This window comes from Oncorhynchus kisutch, linkage group LG14 (assembly GCF_002021735.2).
Source record: "Oncorhynchus kisutch isolate 150728-3 linkage group LG14, Okis_V2, whole genome shotgun sequence".
NCBI lineage: Eukaryota > Metazoa > Chordata > Actinopteri > Salmoniformes > Salmonidae > Oncorhynchus > Oncorhynchus kisutch.
The window spans coordinates 27,525,853-27,545,313 of record NC_034187.2 but is presented as its reverse complement, the minus strand read 5'-3'; the positions used below and the strand labels follow the sequence as shown (position 1 = coordinate 27,545,313).

The window sequence follows — 19,461 nt, the reverse complement described above, 5'->3', positions numbered from 1 at the left end:
CTTTTTCAGTTCTGCCCACAAATTGTCTATAGGTTTGAGGTCAGGGCTTTGTGATGAGCACTCCAATACCTTGACTTTGTTGTCCTTAAGCCAACTTTGGAAGTATGCCTGGGGTTATTGTCCATTTAGAAGACCCATTTGCGACCAAGCTTTAACTTCCTGACTGATGTCTTGATGTTGCTTCAATATATCCACATCAGTTACCTACCTGATGATGCAATCTATTTTGTGAAGTGCACCAGTCCTGCAGCACAGCACCCCCACAACATGATGCTGCCACCCCCGTGCTTCACGGTTGGGATGGGGTTCTTCGGCTTGCAAGCCTCCCCCTTTTCCTCCAAACATATGATGGTCATTATTGCCAAACGGTTCTATTTTTGTTTCATCAGACCAGACGACATTTCTCCAAAAAGTACGATCTTTGTCCCCATGTGCAGTTGCAAACCGTAGTCTGGCTTTTTTATGGCGGTTTTGGAGCAGTGGCTTCTTCCTTGCTGAGTGGCCTTTCAGGTTATGTCGATATAGGACTCGTTTTACTGTGGATATAGATACTTTTGTACCTGTTTCCTCCTGCATCTTCACAAGGTCCTTTGCTGTTGTTCTGGGATTGATTTGCACTTTTTGCACCAAAGTACGTCATCTCTAGGAGACAGAATGCGTCTCCTTCCTGAGCGGTCTGACGGCTGCGTGGTCCCATGGTGTTCATACTTGCGTACTATTGTTTGTACAGATGAACGTGGTACCTTCAGGCGTTTGGAAATTGCTCCCAAGGATGAACCAGACTTGTGGAGGTCTACAATTTTTTTGCTGAGGTCTTGGCTGATTTCTTTTGATTTTCCCGTGATGTCAAGCAAAGAGGCACTGATTTTGAAGGTACACCTCCAATTGACTCAAATTATGTCAATTAGCCTATCAGAAGCTTCTAAAGCCATGACATAATTTTCTGGAATTTTCCAAGCTGTTTAAAAGCACAGTCAACTTAGTGTATGTAAACTTCTGACCCACTGGAATTGTGATACAGTGAATTATAAGTGAAATAATGTGTCTGTAAACAATTGTGGTAAAAATTACTTGTGCCATGCACAAAGTAGAACCGACTTGCCAAAACTATAGTTTGTTAACAAGAAATTTGTGGAGTGGTTGAAAAACGAGTTTTAATGACTCCAACCTAAGTGTATGTAAACTTCCGACATCAACTGTATATAATATTAATATTTGTTGAATATTACCCTTTTACATCAGCATGACCCCCAGCTTAAATTAAGTTTTTTTTAAAATCACCACTGTTACTTGTTTTCTTTCTGTCTGTCTTGCTGTAATTCTTCCTCTCTTTCTCTCTACGTTCCTATTCGTCCCTACTCTCTGTGCTCTGTGTGGCCATGTCCATATGTAAACCATGTGCACCTGGATTCACTCGTTTCTCATGTAACGCCAAATCTGTGTTGATTCGTGACGTTCTGTATTCTAATAGTATCAATGAGAGGGTGCAGCAGGACTGCTTGCGTCTGTCTGAGGATGTGTAGTATTTATAGCCTTTCTAAGCAACCTACTCACTCTCACTTTGCCTCATTTCTCTGTTTCACCAACCCAGCGATCTATTTCAACTCTTCTGGAATCTCTGATCTTATTAGCAGGACTTTGCGTGAGGCTGTTCCCTCTTTTGACGCAAGCGTTCGCTTGAAAGCAGGAATGTCTGACACATCTGTCTAACACTTCTCTCTGACTTCAGATGGGTTGTCCTTGTTATTGATATGATGAGAGAGATTTTAAGTATGCTCACACAGTGACAGTTGATCCAGCCACACTTGATTTTGTGCACTCTGACACATTTGCTTGCTGTGCTCTTTTAAGATGAGGTCCCTAGTCTTCATTGGTAATGAATGTGCACTGTGTTGTATCTAGGTTATAGAGATGTAGTTGTGCAGTAGAAATGTAATGTGTCATCCTTTATTAGGGTTGGTGTGCTATATATATATATATATATATAATACACACACACACACACAAAAACCACACATCCAAGCAAACAGGGGACCATGACACATCTCCTGACGTTCCGGGGACGACTTATTGATACCTTTTGTTTGCAGGGCATAGTGTGTGTGTAACATGTGGTGGACCTATGCTCGGTCAAACACGGCATGAACATGTTGTCAGTGTGAAGTCATGCATGCGGTTTAGCTTATTACTGTGACGATAATAGCTGGGGATAAGCCTTTTGCTCATGGTTTTCCAGCACACACTCGTCAGCTTGGCTATTCATTTCTGCATCCTGGTTGGCGCACGCCTGTTCAAAATCCCAATGAGTACACTAGTACTACAGTCATCCATTCATTCATTATCCAAAGCTGCTTATCTTGGTTAGTGCTGCTACAAAGCTCAAATATGGTCTTGGTTCCAGATAATAGCATAACAAACTGTGATCTCAATTAATAGGAAAAACTCAATTCTGCCACTTTTGTATTTAAAGGTTGGAGCTGCCTCGCCACAGACAGACAGGTGCAGTACATTGGCTGTGTTTACACAGGCAGCCAAAATCTGATATTTTTTCTACTAATTGGTCTGTTGACCAATCACATCTGATCTTTTCACAGCAGATCTTTTTCAGTGCTGATCTAATTGGTCAAAAGACCAATTAGGGGAACAAATATTAGAATTGGGCTGCCTGTGTAAACACAGCCATGGTGTAATATTGGCGGACAGATTAAACAAGATTTCTAAAAGCCAAGGAAGATAAATACTTTTTAAAATGTGCTAATCTTATACTTCCTTATAATCCTGAACAAGAGCAGACAAGGTGACTGCTGCATTAGTGTGGATCAAAACTGACTTGGAAGCTAGTCATGTTGTGACAAGTGGCGTGTCTGTGAGTGAGTGTGTGTGTGTATGTTTGGCTGTGAAACGTCATCATATCCCTTTTTAATAGACCTTTAACATGCATTTTCTACTCTATTAATCAAGAGACAAATTTTTTGTTGTTGTTGAGTGAAGTCATTACAAATGTAGGGACTTGGATTCAAGAAAGATAGGCTGATGTAGTTGCCGATTTTGAGTGCATAATTTGTTCCTTTATTAGCCATGTCAATATAATTGAGTTGCAACAATTCTTGTTTGAGAGGAATCAATTAAGATTTATACAATTAGCAGACTTACTGTGAAACTAAATAAACACACACGCATGCAAGCACGCACACCGGGCTTCAGTGAATCCCTTTTTCCTAATGACTCCATTGATCGAACACTTTAGTTAAATGGTTCCATGGCTTTGCCCTGAATGACGTTTCTCCTGCCATGGCTCTGTCACCATGATGATGGGCCATAATCCATGCCAAGTCCCTGAGCCACTGTCCCTGTCCCTGGGCTTTACATTGCTTCATCTGAACATGCTCTATTCACTTCCTCTTCCCAACAGTACAGATGTACGATCTTAATTTGATCAACAGGAAATGTGAATTATTATGTGGATTATAATTAATGGAAATTATTGTAGGGGTTTATTTTTAATTTTTTTTGGGGGGGTCAAATCAAGTCTGAAATTTCAAAGTGGAAATGACAAACTTTAGAAGCCTTTTTAAAACTTAAATACACTACACTTTTGCATTTCTTGCCTAGCAGGAAAATTCTTAGCAACAAAATGAAGATCCTACATCTGAATAGCAGTGGCATCCAGCACCACCCTCCATTACTGCAGAGTTATCCAGCCCAACACGCCTGCCTGCCAGGACTCCGAGTTCTCTTGGCAGGTGGAAGCCAGCCACATCAAACAGCCGTTTATCAAACCAGAGCACTGCAGCACCCCCCCAGCCCAGAGATTTCCCAATCTCATTAGCTGATAGAAATGTAATAGAACAGTGACCTTATTGTGACGGAAGGACTGGGAGGAGTGTTGCTATTTTACTGTGTGTAGTTGTTTGTCACATTATGTCAGTACCAGGAAAAGGAAAACTCCAAGAGAGAGGTTTGACTGGACATCGAGTAAAGAAAAAACGAGTCAAGAGATGTACTATCTTTATAAACTAGTAGAGCGGCCCTAGTAGAGAGGCTGAGTCTTGATTGATGTGGTGTGCCACAGCTTAGCCCTGCCTTCACGGGCTTGAGTTGGGAGGAGGAGAGGTTAATGCCCTTGTCTCAACCCTCACTGTCACTGTTAATGAAAAAGTAAACGGGTTCCCCATCTCTCCACACACTCTCCAGCTGCTCTGAGGAGAACACAGACCACTGCTTGGAATTTCCTGAATAAGGATGTTTCTCTACCCTCGGATTTAGAAAGGAAAGCTGGCATTCTCTGAGTCTGTTGTGTACAAAGACAGTGAAATTCATAGTGCTATTTGGCTAGAGTAATGCAACCTCTCTGCAGGAAATGTAGAGTTTATTCTGAGTCACAGTCAAATGGTTTTTGTCTGTTTCTGACCTGCACAGAGTTTGTACTCAGCAATGCAAAGTGCAATGTTTATACAAAGGTTCATTGATCCGATGTCCTTCTCGTTGTTTCATCTGTGTACTGAATAAAGCTGCTGAATGTATGCTATTGGTATCAGTGTGCTCTTGACCTGATGACTATTACACATTTTGAAAAGCATTTTCATCTCCTCTATCCCAAGGAGCACCAATCATATTCTCTTCCTCTGACTACTATTTTTAGCTGCTTGGATATGATTATGTAATTCATACAAGGGGTGATGAGAAGTTGGAGGGGAGATGACAGGGAGGGCGAGGGGTGAGATAAAGAGTAAACCTCTCTCGTGAGTGAGTGAAGGCGACGTGGAGATGTGGTGCGATAGCCCTGTTCTTCAAGCCTATTAGACTTACAGATAGATGTATGATCTTAATTTGACCTACCCTGAGTGTACAAAACATTAGGAACACCTTCCTAATATTGAGTTTACAACCCTTCAGCCCTCAGAAAAGCCTCAATTCGTCGGGGCATGGACTCTACAAGGTGTCGAAAGTGTTCAACAGGGATGCTGGCCCATATTGACTTCAATGCTACCCACAGTTGTGTCAAGTTGGCTGGATGTCTTTTGGATGGTGGACCATTTTTGATACATACTGGAAACAGTTGAGCATGAAAAACCCAGCAGCATTGCAGTTCTTGACACACTCAAACTGGTGCGCCTGACATCTACTATCATACCCCAACGTGCAATACTGTCAATATCACCATGTGTTAGTGTGGGTTTTCAGTGAATTTATGTAAATCACAAAGCTCATCTGTATTTCCTGCAGTGCAGGAAAATTCTCAGCAACAAAAGAGTGATCAGATTAAGATCCTACATCTGTATCGCTAACAAAGCACCACGGCTGAATAGAGGAATTACACCACCAGGCTAAAAAGCAATTTCCGGAGCTGTGACAGAGCGAGCAGAATAATTCTGAAGCGCATTTCAAATGCAAATTATTGAGTGTCACAATAAAATATGAAAAACTCCTGACCCCGGGAAGGCTGGTTTCCCAGAGAAACCCCCCAGCATGCTGATGCATGTTGATCTCTGGCCTGCTCTCTGAATACACAGACACAGGATTAGAAGTTGTGGAGGGCAGTTGGCAAAACAGGTGCCCTGATTATAATGGTGGGAGCTCCATCACATTATGAAATATATATAACAGGCCAACGCAGGGGAAGAATTGCCCTGTGAATCATTCAGACGTACCTGGAAGTTGACTGGCAGCTGCTGTAAGGGGGATGCTACATGCATCAGACTGCAGGATGTTGCTCAGATGTAGAGCGTTCCCCGGTGGAAGAGGGGGGGGAGCAAAGAGTGGCTGCTTTTGATGCCTACAGTATCTGTGCTTGGGAGCCCCAGATGATGTTGTAAAGGGGACAAAGGGCAGAGCTTAGAGGATGAGAAATCCTGAATTTGGGTAGGCTATTTCCTGCCGTGCCCTGTGTGAGTGTATAATATCGAAAGGAGGGCTAAAGCTACCATTCTGATTCACCATGTTCCTGCCTTGGCCTATCACAGATCCAACGTGGCAACTCAGGCTAATAGCTTCCACTCTCTGATAATACAAGGCCTTCCTCTGTCTTTTTTTCGTTCTATTTTTACCCAGGCTATCTGAGGGGGATAATCACTGATCATTAGACCTATAGACTGTGAATCATCTCACTGGTCTCCTTTTGGAGGGTGCAGCTGGGTTCTCTGAGTTCTCTCTTTCTCTTCCCCAATCTCTGTCACTCTGCTTTTTTCTTTCTCTGACTGGATCTCTCTCTCGCTCTCCTTACAGTTTAGCTCTGCATCCGGAGCGTGTGCTGGTAGCTACGGGACAGGTGGGCAAGGAGCCTTACATCTGTGTGTGGGATTCCTACACCGTACAGACCGTGTCCATCCTCAAGGACACTCACACACACGGCATCGCCTGCCTAGCCTTCGACCTCGATGGACAGGTACAGTTCTGGGAAAGGGGGGAAAGGGGGAAAAGGGGGATACCAAATCAGTTGCACAACTGAATGCATCCAACCGAAATGCGTCTTCCGCATATATGCGTAACCATGCTGTGTGCTCATACAAAAACAGTGACACATATGGCTACTCATGAATCAGTATTGACAGAGTGAATTCTATGTAAAATGTGGATTTTTCAAAGAGAATGTAGGATCCAATATTGAGCTGCAGTGTTCACTGTAAACCTTCCACATCCCACCGATCCCTCCTGTTGTACAAACTATTTTTACTGTGCTTTGCTAGATTTCCATTTTATTGTACCACGTCAAGTGACAGATAACGTGAAAACCCTCCAGACAGTTGTAGATGAACAGGAATAGTTCAGTAAGAGATGAATATAACAGCTACATGACTGTTGTCTCCTCTGCTGTGGGATGGCAGTAGCGATCCCTGCTGGCTTGTGTTTCTTAATGACACATCTGGGATTAGACCAGCGGTATTAGCAGGACAGCTATACAGAGAGAGAGAGAGGGAGAGAGTGAGAGCGTGAGAGAGAGGTTTAACTTTAAGAGTCGGCTGGAATCTTTTTCATCCACGGACTCAGAGTTTGACAGGATGTTGTGAAGTTACGGTGAGCAGTAAAGGGAACAGTAAAGGGCCCTGAGCTTTGACGACTGTACTACAGTAGTTACTTATGGGTTGTTTTCTTTGTGCAAACTCTTGCTATAATATTGCAGAGCTTCATGCACATGTTCCCCAATTTATAAATGACTAAAGGTCTTTTGGGGAGTGTTCTGAGACAGTTGAAGACCTTCACAGCACCTACATATTGTAATATGAAACTAAAGGGGTGGCAGGTAGGCTAGCGGTTAGAGCATTAGGCCAGTAACCGAAAGGTTTGAATCACCGAGCTGACAAGGTGAAACATATGTCGATGTCCCCTTGAGCAAGGCACTTAACCCTAATTGCTTCAGGGTTGCCATTGATAATGGCAGACCCTGGCCGTGACCCAACTCTCCGAGGCTGTCTCAGGGAGAGTGGGAAATAAAAATAAAAAACACATTTCCAATTCTCACATTCGTATTAATGTGTGAAATAGGACAAATATAAGCACCAAATTATTAAATATTACGGTTCATGTCCATTTACTTAGTGTTAAAGTGTAAGTATTTAAGTAGTTAATTTGCATTTTATTGCATGACATAAGTGTTTGATCACCTACCAACCAGTAAGAATTCCGACTCTCACAGACCTGTTAGAAGCCCTCCTGTTCTCCACTCGTTACCTGTATAAAAGACACCTGTCCACACACTCAATCAAACAGACTCCAACCTCTCCACAATGGCCAAGACCAGGGAGCTGTGTAAGGACATCAGGGATAAAATTATAGACCTGCACAAGGCTGGGATGGGCTACAGGACAATAGGCACGCAGCTTGGTGAGAAGTCAACAACTGTTGGCACAATTATTAGAAAATGGAAGAAGTTCAAGATGACGGTCAATCACCCTCGGTCTGGGGCTCCATGCAGATCTCACCTCGTAGGGCATCAATGATCATGAGGAAGGTGAGGGATCAGCCCAGAACTACACGGCAGGACCTGGTCAATGACCTGAAGAGAGTTGGGACCACAGTCTCAAAGAAAACCATTAGTAACACACTACGCCGTCATGGATTAATATCCTGCAGCGCACGCAAGGTCCCCCTGCTCAAGCCAGCGCATGTCCAGGCCCGTTTGAAGTTTGCCAATGACCATCTGGATGATCCAGAGGAGGAATAGGAGAAGGTCATGTGGTCTGATGAGACAAAAATAGAGAAGGATGAGTACAACCCCAAAAACACCATCCTAACTGTGAAGCATGGAGGTGGAAACATCATTCTTTGGGGATGCTTTTCTGCAAAGGGGACAGGACGACTGCACCGTATTGAGGGGAGGATGGATGGGGCCATATATCGTGAGATCTTGGCCAACAACCTCCTTCCCTCAGTAAGAGCATTGAAGATGGGTCGTGGCTGGGTCTTCCAGCATGACAATGACCCAAAACACACAGCCAGGGCAACTAAGGAGTGGCTCCGTAAGAAGCATCTCAAGGTCCTGGAGTGACCTAGCCAGTCTCCAGACCTGAACCCAATAGAAAATCTTTGGAGGGAGCTGAAAGTCCGTATTGCCCAGCGATAGCCCCGAAACCTGAATGATCTGGAGAAGGTCTGTATGGAGGAGTGGGCCAAAATCCCTGCTGCAGTGTGTGCAAACCTGGTCAAGAACTACAGGAAACGTATGACCTCTGTAATTGCAAACAAAGGTTTCTGTACCAAATATTAAGTTCTGCTTTTCTGATGTATCAAATACTTATGTCATGCAATAAAATGCAAATTAATTACTTAAAAATCATACAATGTGATTTTCTGGATTTTTGTTTTAGATTCCGTCTCTCACTGTTGAAGTGTACCTATGATAAAAATTACAGACCTCTACATGCTTTGTAAGTAGGAAAACCTGCAAAATTGGCAGTGTATCAAATACGTGTTCTCCCCACTGTATATCCTTCCACTGAAATGTTAGCTTCTTTGCCAACTCTCCACAGAGTAATACTTAGGGCTTATGGACAGTCAGGGTTTATGTACAGTCGTTTGTTGTCTAGTGTTTGCTGGAGTTCTCATCTTTCAAAAATCTATGTCATGGCTCAAGCACTCATTTTTATCTCTGTGAGTTTCCCACAGGGCCCCTCAGTGGTTCTACCGCTGCTGTTTACAGAGCTAGACCATGGAAATGACCTCATACATTTTCCTGGTTGGATAGAGTCATCTCGGGATTGAGATAGGATGTGACAGTTGTAAAACCATAACCGGCTCTGGCTCGGAATGCTTCTGTGTTCACTGGGTCTCCTGATCTCTTTCTGTCGTCTACTGATCTGGTCATGTCTATATTCAAGTCAACTTTGTGTGGATGAATTCTGTGTTATGTTGCCCCTTCCAGAAAAAGAAATAGGGCAACCATGTCTAATTGATTTAATGTTTTATCCAAGACATTTGACATATTTATTGGCTAAACAATATTGCTCTAACTCTGTATAGTAGCCTTAATATCCACATAGGGCTCTTAATTGCAACCAGTTGGTCACATATGCCACTAAATATCTTTGCTGTGCGTCCTGGAATGTTGATTTGGTTGCACCAGTGCAGTCTGTTTGCCAGTATTTTTATGCCACTCCTTGTACTCTGTGTCATATGCCATGTGCCATAAAAGGATTGAAATGTTGGCTTCGAAGACTTGCAACCGGACTAGCACCAGTATGCGCAGAAAACAATTCACCCAGATGATAATAGCAACGTTCCCAATGGAAACTACAGTCTTAGAAAAAAAGGTGCTATGTAGAACCTAAAAGGGTTCTTCAGCTGTCCACATGGAAGAACCCTTTGAAGAACCCTTTTTGGTTCCAGGTAGAACCCTATTGGGTCCCATGTGGAACCCTTTCCCCAGAGGGTATTTTATGGAAAAGAGATGTTGTATGTTTCTGAATGATGCATCTTCCTGCCTTGTTGACCAATATTACAGAACGCCGCAGATTATGGTTTGATTTGAGCAGGGAGCGCCTCCCTCGGGTCATAGCTCGGTGCAACCCGACCCAGCTTAATCGAATCCCCTCAATGGCTGAAGTTAGAGCCCTATATCCACATGCGTAAACCTTCTGAATCATTTCAGTACATTTCTTCATGTAGACTTTTCGATCCAGATCATCTCTGCATTCTTTGCTGAATGAATACCCCCAGTTCCACAATGTTTCATCGTGGGGTGGAGCTTTACCCTTCATTCTTCTCAAACACAGTTAAAGTAGTTCTCCTCCCCTCCCATGGATTCTCTCCATGCCCAGACATGAATTCAATGGCAGATGGAAGTGGCCTCTCACCACCACACACAGCAACGTGCAGCAGAGTAGAGCTGGATTTCCATAAGCATCCCCTCTCCTGGTGTTGCCTACTCACTAGGCTATAGGAGCCCCTTCCAGCAGACTCATACAGATGGGCTCCCAGCCAGAGACCGAGGCATGAAAACGGGTGTTTTTACTGTTGTCAGCCAATGTTCTCTTTTTATTTAATTGTAGTCGTCATTCTGTTTTCATAAAATGCTGTTTCCTTTGCAGTGTTTGGTCTCGGTGGGTCTGGACTCCAAAAACACGATCTGTGTGTGGGACTGGAGGAGGGGCAAGGTGCTGGCAGCGGCTCCTGGCCACACTGACAGGGTAACTATACAACACCATCCTCCCCTCTCTGTCCCAGGCACCAGGCCTAGATCAATCTCTTCAATTACTGTAGTTAGAAATGCAGCCAGGAAGGAGCGGCAGCCCAAAGGAGACGCACATGAACAAGTTAGGCCTGATTGACCGTTAGCATTCCAGACTCTGTCTGAAGAGACGCTAAGCTAATGGAGTAGAATTTTAAAAATATATGTATGGTGCTGTGTTATTTTTTTACTCAACCAACATACACACAAAGACTCACACAGACAAAGGCATACACACACTGCCACACCTTAAGTTTTTGTGTGAAGCCTTGTACAATGACGTTAATTGAAGATGACATCAAAAGTGTTGTAAACTAATTTGTTGCACGGTATGTTACGCATTTAATTGTACATAGTTAAACTTACCATGTGATCTTTCCCACAGATATTTGACATATCATGGGACTTGTACCAGCCAAGCAAGCTTGTTAGCTGTGGTGTCAAACATATCAAGGTACTGTTTAAATCAAGGTCATACCTTACAAAACTGGCTTACTCAAGGCCCTCAGCTGTCAAGGTGTGTTTGGATCTAGAATTGGTTGGATATTTAGCACACACAGATACACTATATATAGGAAAGTATGTGGACACCCCTTCAAATGAGTGGATTCGGCTATTTCAGCCACACCCGTTGCTGACAGGTGTATAAAATTGAGCACACCGCCATGCAATCTCCATAGACAAGCATTGACTGTAGATTGGCTTTAATGAAGAGCTCAGTAACTTTCAACGTGGCACCGTCATAGGATGCCACCTTTCCAACAAGTTAGTTAATCAAATTTCTGCCCTGTTAGAGCTGCCCTGGTCAACTGTAAGTGTTGTTATTGTGAAGTGTAAATGTAGTAGGCCACACAAGCTCACAGAGCGGGAGTGCTAAAGCATCTGTCTTCGGTTGCAACACTCACTACCGAGTTCCAAACTGCCTCTGGAAGCATCTTCAGCACAATAACTGTTTGTCGGGAGCTTCATGAAATGCGTTTCCATGGACAAGCAGCCGCACACAAGCCTAAGATCACCATGCACAATGCCAAGCGTCGGCTGGAGAGGTATCGTCGGCTGGAGAGGTAAAGCTTGCCGCCATTGAACTCTGGAGCAGTAGAAACACGTTCTCTCGAGTGATAAATCACGCTTCACCATCTAGCAGTCTGACGGACAAATCCAGGATTCCAGGAGAACGCTACCTGCCCCAATGAGTAGTGCCAACTGTAATGTTTGGTGGATGAGGAATAATGGTCTGGGACTGTTTTTCATGGTTCGGGCTAGGCCCCTTAGTTCCAGTGAAGGGAAATCTTAACGCTACAGCATACAATGACATTCTAGACAATTCTATGCTTCCTTCTTTGTGGCAACAGTTTGGGGAATGCCCCTATCCTGTTTTAGCATAACAATGCCTCCCTGCACAAAGCGAGGTCCATACAGAAATGGTTTGTCGAGATCGGTGTGGAAGAACTTGACTGGCCTGCACAGAGCCTTGACCTCAACCCCATCGAACACCTTTTGGGATGGATTGGAATGCCGACTGTGAGCCAGGCCTATGGCACAACATCAGTGCCTGACCTCACTAATGCTCTTGGCTGAATGGAAGCAAGCCCCCGCAGGAATGTTCCAACATCTAGTGTAAATCCTTCCCAGATGAGTGGAGGCTGTTATAGCAGCAAAGGGGGGACCAACTCCATATTAATGTCCATGATTTTGGAATGAGATGTTTTCGATGAGCGGAGGTGTCCACATACTTTTGGTCGTGTATGTTGTACATAACCAGTCTGATTTTCAAAAGGTATGATGTCTTACTAGCATAATGTTTTCAGAAGGTATGATGTCTTACTAGCATAATGTTTTCAGAAGGTATGATGTCTTACTAGCATAATGTTTTCAAAAAGTTCGGCAAAGAATTTAACGGTAATGCTCTCCTTTTCTCTCTATCTTCTTTGCTGTATCATGATCATATCAAAGCCCTAAGTGATATATGCAAATGACTTTTATTCTGGAGTTTATGACTATTAATCCATAACGTAAGTAGGACAGGCAATGACTCATAGAATTCTCTCTTTTCAAGTTCATCTCTATTAATGTGGACTGCAGGAGGAACAATTTCTTATTTTTAAAGGAGAATTCAGCCGTGGCTATGATACTCAGCTGTATGGACATGTTTCCCTTTCAGTTCTCCACATTCAGCTTTACATTTCTCTATACAAACTACTGTCTTCAATGAAGCACTCATATCTCTGCAAACACCTTGTATTAGATTCACAGTGTTCCCCTTGAATGGTCATTAAACACTATTCCCCAGATTAAATTTAGACCAAATTGTTGTCTTGAGATAGGTATCATATCACAGGGAACTTCTGCGTACATAAAATATTATTAATTTAGTGTGCTTCTGTGTTCGATTGTGTGTTCATCATTGGGATAGGAATTGATTTACCTGTAATATGGAGGTGCTATCCTCTTTGACATATGTTTAGTATTTCTTATGAGACATGGATCTCAATGATGACTCTCATCCTCTTTTCCTGGTGTCTCCCCCACCCCCATCCCTCATGATAATACCTCTTCTCTCCCACAACCCCACGCACGGACCCCAGTGCAGCAATTCTCTCTCTCGCGCGCTAGCGCGCCCGTGCTCTTTCTCTCCCTTCCCCCTCTCACTCTTTTTCCCTTTCCATGTCTCTCTCTCTCTTTGTCTTTCTCTCCCTCTCTTTCTATCTCATGATGCCAAGGCAATCCAGCAATCGTCCCACATAATTCCCGAGCCTTTACCCTGCGGACCGTGTGACATCTGCTCCCCAGCCCTGCGCTCACTCAGCGATTATAGCACTCAATGCATCCAGCAGATTTAGCCCCAATAATCCCCTCACCATAGTCCCAGAAAAACACAGTCTCTGGGACTGTCTGCTGCCCCCACTTCAACACAAAAGACAAGAGGGAAGCCAGAGGATCCACCATTAGCTAAAATCCTTTTGCGATCAAAAGGTCATTTGATTTGGCTTTGACTATGACATTTGCTTAGCAGCCCTGTGCCTGGGACTTGCAGACACGCACACGTCTGGCTGTTAGATGATTAGTTGTCCCCCACAATGAAGTCTGGGAGGGGACTGTGGATCTGTCTCCGTCCGTTGGTACATTAGTACATTCGTACGTTAGTCACAGACAACACTGGCCCAATTTTGACAAAACTTTAGTGAATGATGCTTCTTGCTGTAGAGATCCGGCATTTACACAGTTATACTGATTGGCCAGAAGGTGGCAATATAACAAGATATTTAAAATATCTTTAAAAATCACGCTCCTCACCCCATTTGACCTAAAGTAATTTGGTACGTAGGTCCCTCTCCTCACAAGGAACACATTTCCCTCAGGGATCCCTCAGGGATCCCTCAGGTCCACCATGATTGACTTTCTGCTATTCAGAATTTTGTGAATTTTTATGGCACAAATCTTGATATGTGGCATCTGGACAAAGGTCTCTCAAGGCAATATTTTCCAGACGAGTACCTAAAACGCCATTGACCAATAAACATTCATGTGGGTGTGGTCTGGCACATAAATGCATATAAATCAGTCAAGGATATTTGTATTGTAACATAAATGTGTACACATGTTGCAAACACTGTTTAGACTCAGCATGTGCAACAACATTCATATTGACAACAAGGTGGTGCTATAACGGACACATGTTTATATCTCTTGATCTGTTTGACTCAGAGTGATGAAATTTGGTACACATGTTCAGGGATATTAATCTAGCTAACCAACACAATATCTCAGACACCGATGGCCCAATTTTTACAAGATTTGGGTGAATGATGCATCTTGTCATAGAGACAAAATTACACTGATTGGCCAAAGGGGGGTGCTGTGGTAATCAACTGTATGTATGCTAGTCACACGCAATATTACAGACACCATTGGCCTGATTTTGACATTTGTGGGGGACGACACTTTTACTGTTGATTTAAGGAGATCCTTAAATGGTCTTTCACCATTTGCACTCTGTTTTCCCTTCATGAGGGTGGCATCCAATGTGCACATACACACATTCCTATACACATGAGCACACTAACACCCATTCTGTGCTGAGCTGTTAAGGAGCTGACCTGTTGCACCCTCTACAACCACTGTGATTATTATTATTTGACCTTGCTGGTCATCTATGAACGTTTGAACATCTTGGCCATGTACTGTTATAATCTCCACCCGGTACAGCCAGAAGAGGACTTGCCAACCCTCCAGAGCCTGGTTCCTCTCTAGGTTTCTTCCTATGTTCCGGCCTTTCTAGGGAGATTTTCCTTGCCACTGTGCTTCTACATCTGCATTGTTTAGGCTGGGTTTCTGTATAAGCACTTTGACATCGGCTGATGTAAAAATGGCTTTATAAATACATTTGATTGATTGAAGGAGAACATGAAATGTTAAAGATATAGACAGGCAGAAAAGAGAGGCAGTCATGTGAAGAGAGATGTTAAGCAGTAGGGTGGGATGATTTCAGAGCCTCCTCCGGCAGGACCCTGACATAGTGGTGGAAAAAGTACCCAACTGTCATACTTGAGTAAAAGTAAAGATACCTTAATAGAAAATGACTCAAGTAAAAGTCACCCAGTAAAATTCTACTTGAGTAAAAGTCTGAAAGTATTTGGTTTAAAATATACTTAAGTATCAAAGTAAAAGTATAAATAATTTCTATTTTTTTTATATTAAGCAAACCAGATGGCACCATTTTTTATTTTATTTACAGAAAGCCAGGGGCACACTCCAACACTCAGATATCATTTACAAACAAAGCATGTGTGTTTAGTGAGTCTGCCAGATCAGAGGCAGTAGGGATGACCAGGGATGTTCTCTTGATAATTGCATGAATTGGACTATTTTCCTGAATTGGACAATTTTTCTAGTTACATTCAAAATGTAACTAGTACTTTTGGCTGTCCGTGAAGTATATGGAGTTAAAAAGTACAATATTTTCTTAAGGAATGTAGTGAAGTAAAAGTAGTCAAAAATAGAATAGTAAAGAACAGATGCCCCCAAAAACGAATTAAGAAGTACTTTAAAGTATTTTTACTTAAGTACTTTACACCACTGCCCTGACACAACTCAGTCAGCAAGTATCATTACACTGAGTCAGTCAGTCATTGCTGTAAAATGAATAATAAGCCAGTCAGTCAATCAGTTCTATAATGCTCAGTCAAGGCATCAGTGCCATGACATTGAGAGTCACTGTGGTGGTTATGAGCGGCTAGCAGAGAGGGGGAATGGTGTGGTGAGGGGGGGGGGGGGTGGAGTTTGGTGCCTGCCTGCCCTGTCTGATGGATTACACCCTCTCAACTTTGATAACATTAAAAGGTTTTCCCTGGAGAAGTGGTGCAGGAAGGTTCTGTTGTGCACGTGGCCATGTTACTGATTACTGACATTCTGCAGATCCTGGACTGGGCACTGTTAGCTAGAGCATCCTCCTCTCTTTTCCCTTCATCTTCTTTATGACTCATTGTGGCCAGCCTAAGTCTTGGCTGGGGAGGATCGTCTGGTCTTGCTGCTCTCTCTGCTTTTAAAGAGAGTGGTTTTACTTGTTATTCTTTAGCAGAATTGAAGTGTTTCCGCTGTCACTGCAGCTCTCTCTCACTCACACTCTCTCTCACTAGCTCAGTCTCTCTCTCTCTCTCTCTCTCTCTCTCTCTCTCTCTCTCTCTCTCTCTCTCTCTCTCTCTCTCTCTCTCTCTCTCTCTCTCCCCCTCCTTTGGTCTCATTATAAACCCTCCAGCCTCTCGTCTCCTCTCAGCAGTAATTTAGAGCAGTGAGGGGATTAGCCGCGGCCTGCGTGTCCCTGTCTTATCAGACCCAGGCAGGCAGGGCCAGCCAGGCGCCCACTCAAGCCGCCTCCATTCCCACTGCCTGCCTCCACAACCACACAACTCAACACGACCTGCCCTCACGCCAAGCACCCACTCTCTTCTTGGGAACGACTTTCTGGCTTGACTTCCCCAACAGGATTAAGAACATCCTCCCCTGTGGTGTCCCAGGACCTCAGGCTGTGTAGTGGAGCTGATGATGCTGGCCTGTGATAATCAATCCCTCCTGTTAACACACTGGCCCTCTCTCCCTCAACAGTGTTAGTGATGCTCTCACCGGCTGGGCTGGTACCAGAGTTCATCCCTGGATCCTATCTTAGCTCTATAGACGTACAGCTCTCTTCTCATCTGATACGTAGGACACACTACACTGCACTTAGTACCCTCAGTGTTGGGATATTGCTACTATCTACATCAAACTCAAAGGTTGTTTGGAAGTTGGTTTACTTAAAGCCTGTATGTATAATGCATCATGATTACACCTGTAGGCATTTGACAAATGAACAGAGATCCAAGCTCTAGCTAAAGCTAAGGGGATAAACATTGGCATTGAGAGACATCCTCCTAAGGCAGGAAATGAAAAGGGCTGTCATGTTCCAGCTGCTCCCTTTGACGAGGGCATCTCTCTGTGCTCTGACACGTGTCACGGTGCCAGTGTCTGGGCATAGGAAACCCAACACACACTCAACTCTTTCCTTTGATCTCCTCGTCAAGCAGACAAAGCGGCTCTCCGCTTTATGGAATTTGTCCGCGGTCTGGAATGTGCCCGTGCATCCCAATGACCTTGTTCATGAACTATGGTTGGCCTGGGCTTGATAGAGACCAGTGGTGGTGGAGACTGTGTGTGATGGTGATACCTGCCCTGAGGCAGGGTGTGTCTGCATGCTGATCAGCTGATTACAGCTCTGACCTCCAGCGTGGGTTCACCACTGTGGACTTGGTGAGAGATTTAGATTTGAGCCTTTGTGTGTAAAGTTAGATTTTAGTTTGTGTATGGAGATGGATCTGTGTGTCTGTGTGTGTGTGTGTGTGTCTGGGTGTGTGTGCATGCAAATGGAGATGTTACATGTAGTTAAGTGCGCAATGTGATCCCAGTGTTTGTCTTTGTCATTTTGTATAGACCTTGTACTTTACAACATTAAACTAATGTTCCCAAGTTGAAATGCTGCAGCCTTGTTTCCATGCTAGATCATGTTTTTGTATGATATTATTCATGTATGACTCTCAGGTAGAATGAGTTGGTTGATTGATTTATTAGCCACCCTGTTAAACTCAGTCTTCTCTCCTGTCTCCCCTGTTTGTTTCTGCGTTCAGTTTTGGAGCTTATGTGGCAACGCCCTGACCCCTAAGCGAGGAGTTTTTGGCAAAACGGGAGATCTCCAAACCATCCTCTGCCTGGCCTGTGCCAGAGATGAGGTCACATATTCAGGTGCCTTGAACGGTGACATCTACGTCTGGAAGGGCATCAACCTGATCCGGACAGTCCAAGGAGCCCATGGAGTAAGTGTGTGTGGTTGTTGGTTCTAACTTCAGATCAGCTTTAGTTCTACCTCACTTCCTGGTGGTGTCTCTTGTTTATGTGTCACCCCTGTCAGTAGTGGGATGTAGTTTGGGGAATGCTAAGCAGCAGACTCTTCTCAAATCAAGAGATGTCATGCTATACAGCTCAGGCTTGCATTCTGCTACAGCCCCCACATGCCTGCCTGCCTGCCTGCCTGCCTGCCTGCCTGCCTGCCTGCCTGCCTGCCTGCCTGCCTGCCTGCCTGCCTGCCTACACCCACCTTAGTGCTGACCAGTGGATGATTAAACAGGTCATCATCCATGTCCAACTCAGCCACCTGCGACTGATCAACTCCTCCGTCTATACAGCATGGTTTATTTAGCCTGATGCCAGCATACAAGAGGACCGGTTTAGCAGGGTGACACCATGTCATGTAGCCTCTTTGGCTCTCTCTTATTTTCCTCAGTGAAATGAATCAGCCATTTACTTCTCGGGATGAAATGATATCTGTGAGTTCAACAGCTGCATGCAGGGCTGGAGGGGTGGGGGAAGGGCCCTCTACGTTGGTCCATGTCTGTCCTCTACACTCCAAGCAGTCTACTTCAGTCACTGTGTTGCACAGCAGGTGGCCCCCGGAGCCTGCCAATAAGTTAGGAAAAAAACAATGGTTCAAGCGCTTTCTGTATGGCACCGTTGTGTTATCTCTTCGCGCAGCGGCTAGTTTCTAATTGTGAAAGCCTTGTCAGACACGTGTCGGCTGCAGCAGGGCTGTCGCTAGCTGCTGTACCGCTGGGCTGTCTTGTTCATTTGTGGTGCACATCCCCACTGACAGACTGTCTTTTCCTCCAGTCAGGGATTTTCAGCATGAATGCCTGTGAGGAGGGCTTTGCCACCGGGGGCCGGGACGGCTGTGTCCGGCTGTGGGATCTCAACTTCAAACCCATCACTGTTATCGATCTCAGGGAAACAGACCAGGGATATAAAGGTGACATGCAACTCCCTCATCTACTCTCCTCTTCTCTAACCCCACACAGAGCCAGTCCACAGGATGCCAATGTGCACTGAGTTGTTAAATGAGCCAGTGTGTTCTTCTCATGCTGTTTGATAGTACAGGCCTTCTTGTATGCCTCCTAGAGCCCTTTCCATTACATCTAGAGGATGTATTCTAGGGACTAATAGTTGTTTCCTTTCTTCCTTCTTTGGCTTGATTTGTGGTCTTGGGCCTAACTGTAGCTAGAGGTGAAACTAGTGGAGGTGGGTAACAGTGAGCAGGACACTGGACAATCAGACTACTACCTCTGTTCTTATGTGTTGTGTTGTTCCATTCCCCCTTATTCAGCCCAAAGTCTTATTCTATTACTCGTATACATATGTATGTATGTACAGTATATGAATATGTATGAATATACTGTATATAGCTACCTCAATTCCTTCTTACCCCAGAGACCGCCAAC

General features: G+C 44.2%; 1 protein-coding gene across 1 annotated transcript in view; it reads left to right on the top strand.

The window, feature by feature from the left end:
* Positions 1 to 19,461, top strand: part of LOC109904065 (echinoderm microtubule-associated protein-like 5) — a 74,961-nt gene that overhangs the window by 29,450 nt on the left and 26,050 nt on the right. Inside the window, exons 2-6 of the mRNA XM_020501166.2 lie at positions 6,226 to 6,385; positions 10,524 to 10,622; positions 11,049 to 11,117; positions 17,821 to 18,006; positions 18,857 to 18,992. Of these exons, the coding sequence (XP_020356755.2) occupies positions 6,226 to 6,385; positions 10,524 to 10,622; positions 11,049 to 11,117; positions 17,821 to 18,006; positions 18,857 to 18,992 (650 nt within the window). The remainder of the gene's footprint in view (positions 1 to 6,225; positions 6,386 to 10,523; positions 10,623 to 11,048; positions 11,118 to 17,820; positions 18,007 to 18,856; positions 18,993 to 19,461) is intronic.